General features: G+C 41.4%; 1 protein-coding gene and 1 long non-coding RNA gene across 2 annotated transcripts in view; both read right to left on the bottom strand.

The window, feature by feature from the left end:
- LOC116614077 (probable phospholipid-transporting ATPase IIA) overlaps positions 1 to 14707 on the bottom strand; it is a 39538-nt gene that overhangs the window by 9237 nt on the left and 15594 nt on the right. The window contains exons 17-24 of the mRNA XM_048720938.1: positions 13793 to 14002; positions 13185 to 13346; positions 3876 to 3968; positions 1872 to 1955; positions 1604 to 1651; positions 1386 to 1460; positions 965 to 1012; positions 564 to 662 (exon numbers count right to left, since the gene is read on the bottom strand). Coding sequence (XP_048576895.1) covers positions 564 to 662; positions 965 to 1012; positions 1386 to 1460; positions 1604 to 1651; positions 1872 to 1955; positions 3876 to 3968; positions 13185 to 13346; positions 13793 to 14002 — 819 coding nt within the window. The remainder of the gene's footprint in view (positions 1 to 563; positions 663 to 964; positions 1013 to 1385; positions 1461 to 1603; positions 1652 to 1871; positions 1956 to 3875; positions 3969 to 13184; positions 13347 to 13792; positions 14003 to 14707) is intronic.
- LOC125559076 lies at positions 7554 to 8077 on the bottom strand. The gene is made up of 2 exons (XR_007306330.1): positions 7949 to 8077; positions 7554 to 7763 (listed from the first exon to the last, which is right to left on the bottom strand). It is a non-coding gene; the product is annotated as an uncharacterized LOC125559076 (long non-coding RNA).

Here is a 14707-nt window from a genome sequence, read left to right as displayed (position 1 = left end):
TATTTTTACTTGAAAGATCTTGTTAAACACAGATTACAGTCTTACAGAAAGTAACTGTACATTCTTACACAGACTACAGATACAATATTATAATTTAGTAAAAGTTAATTATTAACACGACCTCTCTACAACGATATTTTCAATGGGTTTTCCTTTATATCGTGAAATCAAGGAATTCTTTGCAACGATACCTCGGTTTTACGATAAATTTTCTTTCTCCCGGGGCATAAAATCCTGGTTCCATTGTAGTCAATACACTGGGACGTAACTAAGTCAGGTAAGTTATTTGTAGTAGTCAATACATTGACAGCTTGTCAACTCGTACTTCTAACGGGTCCAAGAAATAGCTCGAGATAGTGTGGACTTATTTGAAAGAAGATCCAAAAAAACCTGTGAAACTTAAAGAAAGTTTGACCTTGCGTGGAATTCGAATGATCAAGTTAGAGTCTCAAGTTAAAAATCTAAAAAATAGTATCAAGAAAATTAAAGGCTAGTTCGACATAACGGGGTGTTCAACTTATCCAAGTTCCAGTTATCTGGGTCCCTTAGCTGTTATTTCGTACCTGTTTGAAAGTGTAGATAGTCTGGTTTCGTGAAACGAGCCGGGAACTCTGTGCAATACACGTGGCGGTCTCAAGTTTATCACCAGTCAACATCCAAATCTAAGAACATTCAAGAATAATAGCACGTTTATACATGAAAGTCTACATCAACAACGTAGCGTTAGATGTAAGGCAAAGACAGCAACGACTTACGCCAAACGATGACAAAACATTTTTTTTAATGTGAAAACGTTTCAAGGTCTACTGAAAACATTGTTAACCTAATTATAACTCCTTTTCCTCCTTTCCCCAGTTTCTGACGCGGCTACATTTTATTTCGTTAGACAAGTATGAAATTTAGAGGGAATTTGAAAAAAAAACAATAACCGATCTTCTTGCTCCGTTGCCTACGCCAAACTCACCTTAATACCCGCATTTCTGAGAAGTTCAAGTGTTGGTCGAACATCTGCCTGCAATTGTTAGAAGTTACGTTATTCCTTTTCATGGTACACTGATAACAGGCCACATAGATTTAGCTAAAGATGATAGGTTAATAATTTAAGGCCTATTACAATTAATTTACTTGTGGCTAAGGAGGGTTCACAACCCCCAGGTGACGAACCTTAACCATCCTTAATGACTGGCCCGTTGGCCTCCACCAATACCCCTACTCACATGTTCAACTTAGCCCTAACCACCCCCTGCCCCCTGATTAGATTTTGCCCCCCCCCCCTCCCCCAACGAGGATATCAGATGCTGTACCAATCTACTAGAACATCTCGTATGAGCACCCATGGATATTCCAGATCCCTCAATAAAATGGACCATTGTTTCATAGCGTACCTGCAGCTTATCTTCTACCCCTGTCAGACAAAGTAACTCCATGTCGTGTTCAAGACTCTCTTGGACCGCATTTACCTGAAACGATCACACCAAAAATACACCCTTAGGCAAATAGCGGGAGAACACATCAACAGTTACAACGCATAGCTCATATGTATTCTGTTATGTCCTACAACAAATCTGTGGTGGTTATTTGAAAATTGAAACGATTTAAATACCTTCGCGGCACGCTCTGAAATGCTCAGTTTGGCTTGGTTGTAACGGTGCTGCAAAAACGAAGAAGGCGGTAAGCCGGAGATAGAAGTGTAAAGATAAAAGATAGAGGCACAGAAAAAAAAGTAGAAAGTTGGATGAGAGAGTAAAGAAAGGGACCAAGAATCAAAATGAGGAGAGTGAAGGAATTAAAGGAAATAATGAGAACTTTTAGGAAAAGGAGAGGATGGATAGTCGAGATGGGAGGAATAAGGCAGTAGCTGATGTTCTTACCTCGAAATCTAGGTATTGCTCTTCCGTTAGCACTTTCTTGGCGACCACTAACGTCCGCAGACCCTCTCTTGCCATGTTACCACACTAAAAAAACAACTTAGCTCAACTTTGACTTTTGCGATTCAGCCCCTGCTCCATCTAAGGCGTTCTATATCATTTCTCGCACCCCTGCATTGCCTAGTTAACAACCACCAGGCTCACCCTCAACCTACCCCACACACTACCCTCCACCCTACCCCACACCCTACCCTCCACCCTATCCCACACCCTACCCCACACTCCAGCATACCCCAAACCCTACCCTCCAGCCTACCCCACACCCTAACCTCCAGCCTAGCCCACACCCTACCCTACAGCCTACCCCACACCCTACCCTCCAGCCTACCCCACACCCTACCCTCCAGCCTACCGTACACCTCCACCCTACCCCACACCCTACCCTCCACCCTATCCCACACCCCACCCCACACCTTACCCTCCAGCCCACCACACACCCTACCCTCCACCCTACCCAACACCTACCCCGCACCCTACCCCACACTCTTCCCCACACCCTACCCTCCATCCTACCCCACAACCTACCCCACAACCTACCCCACACCCTACCCCACACCCTACACTCCACCCTACTCCACACCCTACCCTCCACCCTACCGTCCACCCTACCCTCCACCCTACCCTCCAACCTATCCCACACCCTACCCCACACCCTACGCTCCAGCCTACCCAAAACCCTACCCTCCATCCAGCCTATCCTCAACCCTACCCCACACCCTACCCTCCACCCTACCCCACACCCTACCCTCCAGCCTTTCCCACACCGTACCCTCCACCCTACCCCACACCCTACCCTCCAGCCTACACTCAACCCTACCCCACACCCTACCTTCCAGCCTTTCCCACACCCTACCCTCCACCCTACCCCACACCCTACCCTCCACCCTACTCCACACCCTACCCTCCAGCCTACCCCACACCCTACCCTCCAGCCTACCCCACACCCTACCCTCCACCCTACTTCACACCCTACCCCACATCCTACCCTCCACCCTCCCCCACATCCTACCTTCCCCCTCCCCCACACCCTACCCCACACCCTACCCTCCACCCTCCACCCTACCCCACACCATACCCTCCAACCTACCCCACACCCTACCCCACAACCTAACCTCCACCCTACCCTCCAACCTACCCACACCTTACCCCACACCTTACCCCACAACCTACCCCCACCCTACCCCACACACTACCCACACCCTACCCTCCACCCTACCGTCCACCCTACCCCACACCCTACCCTCCACCCTGCCCTCCGAGCTATCCCACACCCTACCCCACATCCTATCCTCCAGCCTACCCTGAACCTTACCCCACACCCTACCCTCCACCCTACCCTCCAGCCTTTCCCACACCCTACCCTTCACCCTACCCTACACCCTACCCTCCACCCTACTGCACACCCTACCCTCCAGCCTACCCCACACCCTACCCTCCAGCCTACCCCACACCCTACCCTCCACCCTACTTCACACCCTACCCTCCACCCTCCCCCACATCCTACCTTCTCCCCTCCCCTCCCCCACACCCTACCCCACACCCTACCCAACACCCTACCCCACACCCTACCCTCCACCCTACCCCACACCCTACCCTCCACCCTACCCCACACCCTACCCACACCTTACCCCACACCCTACCCTACAACTTACCCCGCACCCTACCCCACACCCTACCCTCCAACCTACCCACACCCTACCACCCACCCTACCCCACACCCTTCCCTCCACCCTACCCACACCCTACACCCTACCTTCCAGCCTACCCACACCCTACCTCACACCCTACCCCACACCCTACCTCACACCCTACCCTACACCCCACACCCTACCCTCACCCTACCCCACACCCAACCCTTCACCCTACACCACACCCTACCCTCTAAGTTACCAACCCTCCTCTTAGGTGACGTTAGTGATCCCCAACACACCCTCAGGTAACCCCTACCTCTTCCTCGAGCCAATCGTTGTATTGGACGATGGTGCTCATTACAACATCTGCGCCCTTCATGTAAAACGTTATTTCACCACTGCTCGTATCCTAGAATGCAATTGGCATCTTGTGTTAAGCGTGGATGTGACACAATATGATACCTTGCTCACACCTCTGTGCGACAATGAGTGTCCGTGTCTCAATCCTCGGGTACCCAGGTTGTCCTGCCCCCTACCCCTCGCGCCTGCGACCTAGACGCCCTGGGTTCCCGATGATGTGGTGTCTCTATGTATTAGATTGGTATCACTCTCCTTATACTAGAGGTCAGAGGCCGGTTCCTGAAAATAGGATTAGCTTATGCCCGGATTAAGCGCTATTCTAGGCATAAATCCACTATGCTAGGCATAGCTATTCCGGGCATAAATATCGGTTCCTGAAAGCACAAGTTATGCCGGGAATAGCTATTCCCAGCATAAATTTTTAATCCCTAGATTAGCGAGTGGAAAACCAGTTTTGGCGGGAAAATACGGCAACGCGCGCGCGTTTTCTTCTTTTTATTGGCGGGAAACCAGTGTAAACAAACGTTGACTTCCTCGGAAAATTTCCAAAAGGTACGCTTAAAAAAGAACTAAAAATGTCACAAAATAGCACCGTGGAGGATACAAAACCAGACGAGCAAAAGCGAAAGCCAAATTTTTCTAAAGGAGAGTTAAACGTCATCACCGAGAGCGTTGAGGCCAACAAAGACATATTGCAATCTAAGTTTACTAACAACCTTACAAACCAAATGAAGCAGAAAGTGTGGTTGGACATAACCGCAAAGGTAAATGCCGTGGGTGTGGCTTACCGCACTGTGGAAGAGGTCAGGGTTAAATGGAAGGCGCTGTTCAGCGTGGCAAAAAAAGAATACTCCGTTGCCAAGAAGGGGAAGCGGGAGACTGGCGGGGGTCCGCCGCCGAAGGAGCCCTCCGAAATAAGTAAGCAAATAGTGGATGTTTATGACAACACGCCGGGGTTCTCCGAGATCGAAGGAGGGTTCGGGACAGGTATTATTTGTGTTTTGAATATTATTCATATTCATGATACAGTCATGTGATTATGTCACGTTACTCTACGCGCAACGCCTGTCGGAATTTCACACAGCCATATTTGTATAACATTACAAACGGGGGTAGAACGAAGCAAAATCTCCAAACATCACAAAGAAAATCTAATATATCGCCTGTGTCTGTAAGACTTACGTCCCGAAAGATAAGTATTCCTTTGTTTTAACAACTATTTAAATAGTTGAACACGTATTATAAAACTATTAAAACTATTGAACTACTAAACTATTAAACTATTAAACTATTAAAACTATTGAACTATTAAAATAGTTGAACACGTATTATATCCTTAAAAGCATTAAGTGAAGTCATCTGTTTATGCAGGGATATAGGAACTTTTTGGCAAAACACAGTAACAAGTGGTTTTCTCTACTGCGAAATTAACGTTTCATTCTACCTCAGCAGTTCGTCCGAACGAAAAATATTTACCTTTCAATTCTCGGCATAACTATAATCAAATACAACAACTGATAAACATTTGGATGTTTGTTTGAGGACACTGTTGACTTATGTCAACTACTGACAATAGATATTACATAATTCTACATACCGAAGCATGACTTAGTGTAGTGCTACTCTTACATAACCTTACATAACGACACACCTTCGAAAACACATGAAGTTTCATTTCTCTTGTTTTACCTGTTTTGCTGTTGATTGTAGTCTTTAGATAAGTTAATGCCAATCATATAGTTTGAGCTATCCTTATATGAAGTCCCTTTTTGTATTTTGACATGAAGGACACAACTTCGGGCGATATTTTCAAATATATCTTATCTAAAAACCAATCGATGAATTGAAATTGGTTGATAACCTTACTGAATTGATATAGATTGGAAGATCGATAATAATTTATACTCACACAACCCAGTCTGTCAAATATATCGATTACATCAGGAATTTTCAAAAGATAGACTTCTAATTGTGCCACAAATCGAAAGCTGCGGTTGGGAAACCCTTTCACTCGCTGGATTATATGAAACATTTTCTCACCCTGATCTCGCGTTTTGCACCTATAGTCTTGCCAACAAAACCTGTGATCTTCGGAATTACAAAAACATGAAGCACTAAATATTTGACAATCCAGGCCCGTAGCTAGAATTGCTGGAGGGAAACTGTGCAATGGTGATTTCTAAGAGAAATACATCTTTACACACTCCTTTTTCTACAAAGACCTTTTTATAAGACTGCTGTGTCGTATTTTGTCTGTATGGAATGTGTACTTTAGTCAAATGTCATCAATAAAGAAATCAATATTACTTGACCGTCTCAATTGAAAAATCGATAATTATCAATTGACCTCCCAATTTTTTTTGGCTATTGATTATGATTGATTGCCGATACAATTCGTTAATTTTGTCAACTAGAATCAATTAATTTAGATTATCGGTTCTATCGATTGAACACGCCGGGCATGAATAAAGCAAATAACTATCGGCAGACTGGTATTCATGATTTTCCTTGTTGCTGTTGTCTGACTTGATTTAAAGCACAAACAGTAAGACTGGAACACCTGAGCGGAATGTTTATTGTCTTGTGATGAATCAGAAGCGAGAATTCAACAGACTTATACTAATATTTGTTGAAAAAAAAATGCATTCCATGTATTTCTTCTTTTCACGCACTGTTAGTTTCAGAGAGTAGTTTTAACTCCAAAAAGGGAGTAAAAAACCGAGGTACAAAATGACTCCCTTTTTGGAGTAATTTTTTACTCCCTTTTTTCTACTCTCTCAAGGGAGTAGATTTTACCCCTGTAGGGGAGTAACTAAAGGGAGTGATTTACTAGGTTGCTTGCTATTACTCCATTAAAGGAGTACAATTTACCCTCAAAATGGAGTTATTTTTTACTCCTTTTTTTCCTACTCTCTCAGGGGAGTAAATTTTACCCACTTTAGGGGGTAGCTAAGTGGAGTAATTTACTAGGTTGCTTGTTGCTACTCCATTAAAAGAGTACAATTCACCCTCAAAATGGGAGTCAATTTTTACTCCCTATTTTGTTATTTCCCCCACTAATAGAGTTATCAAATGGAGTGATTTCAACCCCCTCCCCCCTGTTTTGACAAAATGGCCGTTTAAACTCTACCTACTTCAGGGGTTAATACTGGAGAAATAAGAGTAATTTAGAAACACCAAGGAAAAGACGTTATTATGAATTTGACAAATCATTTTAATTAAACAATTCAGTTTAAAAAATAACAAAAATATAAGTTGAAAAAATGTTTGAAAAATAATAGTCATTTGACATAAGGTATCCAGGACAAAATTACTAACAAGTGTTCCAACATAACAAAGCTGAAACAAACATACACAATATTATTTTTCTATAACAACTTTAACAGCTTTTGAACATTACCCTTTTTGGCGTCATTACGTTTTTCCAAAAGAACTGCCTCCTCCTTCATCTTTGTATATTCAGATAAGAAGCTAGAAGCCTAATGCCTCTATATGCACCATTTAAATTTGAACCTGGTAGGCTAGCTTGAAAAGATAACTAGGTTCTTCATATGCAGGGTTTACTGTGATCAGAATATACGGACAAAAACCAAATACAGTATCATTAGATATTCAAAATAAATATCTGGACAAATTTTAGGTGCAAGACTGATTACTAGGTTTTTACTAAGCTAAGTTATTCAATTTTGTGCTTCAAGTAACAGTTTATAAAGCATAGGCGCTTTAGATGTAAGTACAGTGATTAGTGAATAACTATAAGCATTGATACATTCCTTATACCTCAAACTTCTTTCTTTTCTGGCTTTGCAACTCGAGCACATTTTACTATCTCTATCATAATGTCCTGCGAAGATAATAAGAGAAACACATCAGAAGGTAGTATTGCTTTGGAAGATAACAAAGAATCACAAAACATATCAGTCTAGTTCGAGAAATCCGCTCACGAACGATGATTTGATGCTGAAGTTGGTCGCAAAAATCACATTTACTATTGAACCTATCACATTATAAAGCCCATTACACACTAACCTTTTACTTCAATCCATTTTCTGCCATCAAATCCTTAAAAAAGGTTAATTACGCGTAGAAAAGACGGGAATAAACGGCTATCTGTTTGGAGGCTGTGATGATGGCTTTCGTTCGACCGTTACGATTTTGCGCCTTGGGCCCAAGCCCCTCTCGGACCTTAAAGCGAGGAACGCCCGATACATTTTGCTTTTACGGGCCCTGGTGAGCCGTCTTCTATCTGCAAAGCGGGACTTCTTTTTTCTATAATCTCAAGTAGCATTTCTATTAGAAACAATATATATGATTTTATAATGTTCAAATCGGATCTAAGAATTTTATGCAATTATCACCCTACCTATCTTTCTTTTCAATGCAGTACTAATTATTCTGAGCGAATTCTGAAAGTACACCACATATCGACACATAAAACTCATGTTCGAGTCCAATGTCTGTCTTTGATTACATTTCTTATTGTTGTAGTAAAGCTGAAAATATATGCAAGTATGGTGAGGCTTGTTCTTGTATTGAAAATGTTCTTTTAGGATTTCCTAAGAATTTCCTAAGAGTTCCTAAATTGTAGAATGCTTCAAATCTTCTTCCTAAGATTTTCTTATCCAAATTATTCCGATTTTCTGGTCTACTGCTTATACTAGGAAATCCTAGGAATTTTTAGGAAGTTTAATCATATTTTGTTGTTTTGATCGAACTTAGGAAATCTTAGGAAACTTCTAGGCATAGGGTAGAGTTTCTTGTCTCAACAATAAATACGATAAATTATTATTTTTATCTGTTGTCTTATATAATAAAGACTATCGTTTTCCTTCTTAAATTCAGCTAATTCAGAGTAAAAAAACGACTCGCTTTATTTTATATATTTGGTGTGGTTTGTTACTGCTCTAAAAAGATACAGCTGGAGTAAAAACTACTCTTTCAACACGAGATGGCTGGAGTAGTTTTTACTCTTCAAAACCTACCCCCTCAAAGGAGTACTTTTTTACTCTATTTCTTGACCATCTGGAGTAAAAATAACTCTTTTCAGTTCAGATAGTTGGAGTAGCTTTTACTCTGCTAAAATTACCCCCCAGAAAAGAGTACTTTTTACTCCATTATTTGACCAACAAGAGTGAAAATTACTCTTTTTCTAAGAAACATTCGATACTAATTCTAAGCAGAGTAAAACTTACTCCGTTAAGGGAGTAAACAAAAAAAATACTCCTCAGTAGAGTAGTTTTTACTCCAATAAAGGAGTTCAAATTACTCCTTTAAAAGTACTCCATCGCAAAGAGTAGTTTTTACTCTCTGAGTGGAGTAAAAATAACTCCCTGAAACTAACAGTGCGGTTTTACTGGTGACGCTGTAAATGCATTTCTCTCTAAATTCAATGTGTGTGCTACTCTGATGTCTTACTTTATTACTGTAGGAAAAAATATCTACCAAGAACTGCTGGAAACATCAGAAGATGTAGTGGGTGATGAGTTCCCCACAATTGCATTTGATGATATGGTAGAAGAGCCGACTATTGCTGTCCTTGCTGAAGCCCCTGTCCCTAAGAGTAACAAGAGAAAGAAAAGGTACACTGCAGATGACTTACTCACCCTGCAGTATTTAATAATGAAGAAGGAGAAAGTAGCTCAAGAGTTAAGGGTCTTGAAAATATCTAATTCTGAAGACCTTTAACTCTTTAGATTTTTTTTACAAGCTGTTTGGAATAGTATTCTTAGGGTTTGGGATTTAGGCTCTGAGCAATGATGTCATGTTTGAGACTATCTTGGGCAAGTTGGCCATGTTTGGATTTCAAAGAGATTCAGTGCATTGCTTTCGGCTAGTGAGAATCGTAATCTGGATTTTTTTTTCAAGTTTTATAATAATGTTGACGGATCTAGTCAGAATGGATCCCATGGCAATAAAAATCAAACAAGCAAGTGTAAATATAAAGCAAAGTCTCCAAGAGAGTAAAGTCTACAAGACACTTCACAGGATGACATCTTCCAGTTAAAAATAATGAATAAAAGCCTTAAAAAATACTTCAAAGACAATGACAATTATACGTAAACTGTACAGTCAACAAGAATATCTGAAGTCATTTTAAAACATATTTTTTGGCTAGCATTGAATCTATTTAGAACTCTTGGGGCTAACTTTGTGTCATGATCGGTGTAGAGAAAAGTTATGAATAAATGTTGAAATCGCAGGCAAAGTCAATGCAAACTCTCAATGCATACTCTAGAATAATTTGAGAGCCAAATACCTTCATGACACAGTGAGAAATTAGGGTTTGAAGTGGTAGCAAGCTTATCTTTTACTCGAAAGCCAAATTTTGCCACAAAAATGCCCACAGCACATGTTCAGTCAAAATATCTGCTCTTTGCTTGATACATGCCTTTAACACTTCCAAACCTTCCAAACAAAGTCTAAAGACAGCCGCCGTAGCGCACATGACGTTACATGCTCAGAGCCTATAAAGATTCAGGCATGATAACTGGAAGATTAGGGATTCAGGTAGTAGAGTGGGTACTCAAATCTAATAAAAAAATAAGGTAACCTTACAAAGTCATTCCTGGGCCAGCTGTGAATTTGCTACTGACATTTGAACTAGGATAATTCAAACTCCCCGTTAACTCAAAGTGAGTTTGATTTTGCTTTTAGATTAGCTCTAATCTGAGCAACATCCTAAAAGTAATTCAAAACTCAATGGTTGATAATTAATGAATATTAATTTGCCATCACTCTTGGTGAAAAATCATGATCAGAACACTATGCTATTTCGACAAAGAAGTGTTGGCTTTTTTATCGATTATTGATAGCCAATTTCTTGGGATGTTTGAACCTAGTATTTTTGGACTTGCACACATTTGCAGCAGTTTTACAGTATTTGAAATTTTGACACGATAGTACAGCTTACCATGGTCCCCAACTTCCAACTCCCTTACACATGCCGGCGAGAATCCTTAGTGAGTATTGTATTTGAAAATGCAATCTTTTTTCAAAGCTTTTGATGGAATTTGCAGATTAAATTTCATCTTTTATTAATAATGTATTAAGCCTTATTAAGCCTAACGCCATAAATTGACTGTAAATTTGCAGGTGTTGCCTAAGTTTTTTTCTAATTTATATTTTGTTTCTTTTTTGAAAAGAAAAGGAAAAATGGTCTATTTGTCAATTTCCCTCCATTGTAATTCATAATCTTTAGAAATTTACAATCTTATAGTCTTAAATTTACAATCTTTAAAATCTTATAGTACCCAATCTTTCATTCATATGGGTATTCTTTTTATTATAAGAAGCATTCTTTGACATACAAACTTGTAAAAGTAGTCCATCATTCTAATAAAGTATTGAATACATTAAAACTATTAAAAATAATTCTGGCAAATGTACTCCCTGATCCTTAGACCATCCTCCGGTCCCTCATAGGGGGGTACCTCTGGCTGATTATCCTCAAAGACAACCCCATGGGGAGGATTGTAAACATCACTTCTTATAATAGCAATGTTGTGCAAAACCGCACAAGCCCCTATTAAGAGGGTTGCCTACAAGGGATCTACCCTGATCTCTGTATGCATGAGATGGAATCTCCGCTTAAATCTGCCAAATGTCTGTTCAATCTTCACCCTTGTCTTTCCCAGTGCTTCATTGTAGGCCTCTTGTTTTGGGGTTTCAGGGTGAGGGAAAGGGGTCATTAAAAAAGGCTTGCAGCCATACCCACTATCACCAATTAGAACACCATCCTCGATGCTCTTGTGCTCCAGCTGCAGCTTGTCGTGTATTCCACTGTCTTGAAAAATGAAAGAATCATGGGCATTTCCAGGCCATTTGGCTACAACATTGGTGAATAGCCCTAAGAGTGGAAAAAAAAAACAGCAACAAGAAATTAAAATCAAGTAGTCTTTCTATTTATTACAAAAGCTCTTTTTCATCTGCTTGATGAGATGACAGAAAACAAATCTTCTAAAAGATAGTTCATTTGACAGTATTCTTTGATCGTGGATAATTAATAATACAGTATAAAATACAGTAGCTGTGATTATTTGTTTGAGAAAATTCAGTTCGTAATTTAGAAAGGGTGGACCTATTAGGGAGCAGAATGTGGATCTAATTTAATAACAGGGGGCTGTTATACCCCAAAAAGTTTGGTCCCCCATCCCCACCCCCCCCCCCCACCACTACCACCACCACCACCAAAAAAAAGGTTTAGGTTCATTTATTTAGTCGACCCTCCCCCTTCACATATATAATAAAGATTTTACTCACTAACTTTCTTTACTCACATTTAACGTGCAATTTGAAATGGAAATTGTACAACATAACCAATATCGAAGCAGTATTGAATTACCGTATATACAATTTCGTCTGCCGAAGACAAATTTTAGCAAAGGACCCTCCCCTCCCCATTACTCTTATTTATTATAAATCTTGACTCACCTTTGTTGTCACAAATGGCTTGAACGTTGATTGAATGGAATCCTTTCCTATTTACGAAGTCGTTCTCGTTCCTGGGAGGTCCTTGAATGCGAACATGAGTGCCGTCGATGCAGCCTATCACTCCAGGAAACCCTTTTTTTGCGAAAAACGCCTCTTTGATTCGTGTTTTTTCCTCGTCGCTTGGCCAAGCAATGGATTCTTCTTTGTTGGCAACAAGTGCTTTTGAAACGTCAGTAATAAACCGTGATACTGTAGACTTTGGAAGTCCAAATGTGCCCCCTATAACCTCAAGAAAATTCCCTGAGGCAAAGTACCAAAGAGCAACAAGAACTTGCAAGGTCGGACTCAGTGCATGGTTTCTCTTTGTGCTCCTCGCTAATTGTGGTGAAAGTAAGTCCGCAATATAGCGAATAGAATCGCTACCGAATCGCTATCTAATCCTGTGCGGAAATGACGGAACCGACGCGGTTGAGCAGGCCTTCCTGCAAGATTACCAAACAATAACATGTCCGCCATTTTGTTTGTTGCTCGACTTCTATTCCCGGATTAGCGAGTTATACCCTCCTCGCTAGGTGGTATGAAGTTATACCGATTTTATGCCTAGATTAGCGCTATTCCCGCTTTCAGGAATGCGATTAAATCCTGGTTTAAATTTATGCCCAGATTAGAGCAGATTTATGCCTGGATTAGAGCTAATCCTCTTTTCAGGAACCGGCCCCAGGCTCTCACACTTGAAGAGCTTCTCCATAACAATGACTTTTGCCTAAAGGTTATCACGTCTCCATGGCAATGACTTTTGCCTAAAGGTTATCACGTCTCCATGGCAATAGCTTACCTTAACTATAATCCCCATTCGCTTGGTCTCGGATGTGAACGGGAAAATCTGGAGAATACTGAAGACCAAGGTCTGGCCAGCGGGTGTTTGTATGCGCATGCTCGATAGGTCACGATGAACAAGTGTCAAACCGACTTCCTCGGTCCATGATACCAAGGCAACCTGGTGATTGACGTACAAGGGTTTGACAATAAACAAATTGAGTGTAAAGAACGAAGCAATGATCTGAGGAGGTCGCGAGAGGAAAGAAAATCAGAAAGAGCGCTGTCTAATCTTAGCAAATACGGGGCATGTCATTCAAAATCCATTAAAGACTATTGTTTCACATGTAACCATGTAACAGCTAACTAAAAACAAGCAAATATACAGTCACCATCTGTGGCTGTTCTAGGAGAAGGTCGGGGTCTAAGATCGATTTTGACTGACGCGTGCAAATGAGTTCGCTTTATTCTAGTTTAAGGTTTTCTATTAGGGTCTCCTGTGAGCCATAAGAGGTAATGGAGGGCCAACAGGATTCCAGGCCACTTCACATCACAAGGCACAGGATTACCGAATAGACCGGGAAAAGCCAGGGCTCACCATATTATGATGGCTGTTCCTGTACATACCTCGTCAGGACTAGACGCTTGATACACGACATCCTTTCTTGCTGGTCTTTCCACATCGCCTTGACCACTGAAGATCTCTGCACCGCTGTCTTCACTGGCCACGGAGTCCTGGCGCGAGCGATCCGTGTCGTCCGTGACTGGCGTGACATTGTGACATAACGCAAGTGCCTTGACCGCTTCGTGCACTCGCGTTACAACCGTGCGTCGTACCTTAAAACAAAAAGTTACTTTTGAGTAACGCAATCTAACGTGACATAGTAAAGTTACGTTATCGTCGTTGGCATAACAGATGCAGCTATATCAAAAAACGTTGTACAATATCGCTTTGCCGCACACGCAGATACCGCGAGGTATTGATAATATATGTTGTTACAGACTGTATAATCCTTCACTGCCGGCGCGAACTCATTAAACGCTATTAGAAGGACAGAACAACAGTCTGTTGCGTATTTAATATAGACCTGAAAGCATACCCGCTGTATATACGTGCAGACTGCCTCGCGGCAACTTATAGAAACAAGCGGTGCAAAACGTTTGCCCATCTTGAACTGAATCAGTAACCCTTCATCTTAGGAAGAATGCATGTTGCTAGTAACAACATTCGCTTTGATTTGGCGCCTTTTTAAAATTTCCGACCGCTCATTTATCAAATAGTCGCTCCCTGAATTGACAGAAGAGAATTCGCAGTCTGGAGTTCGGAATTCGAGCAAACTGCGGTAGGTTTTACGGGACACGGGGTTACGTGTTAGGCCTGCGAAACTCTAACGGTCTATATTCATACGCAGTTTATTCACGATAAACTGGTTTTAACACATTCAAACTTTTTGTTTTTGTTGTTTTTGTTGTTGTTGTTGTTGTTGTTGCTGTTGCTGTTGCTTATTGTGTATTAACCCATAAAAGGTCATCACAAAAAGG

The sequence above is a fragment of the Nematostella vectensis genome, chromosome 13 (assembly GCF_932526225.1).
Source record: "Nematostella vectensis chromosome 13, jaNemVect1.1, whole genome shotgun sequence".
Lineage (NCBI taxonomy): Eukaryota > Metazoa > Cnidaria > Anthozoa > Actiniaria > Edwardsiidae > Nematostella > Nematostella vectensis.
The sequence above is the reverse complement of the archived record's forward strand: the minus strand, read 5'-3'. Positions and strand labels throughout refer to the sequence as shown.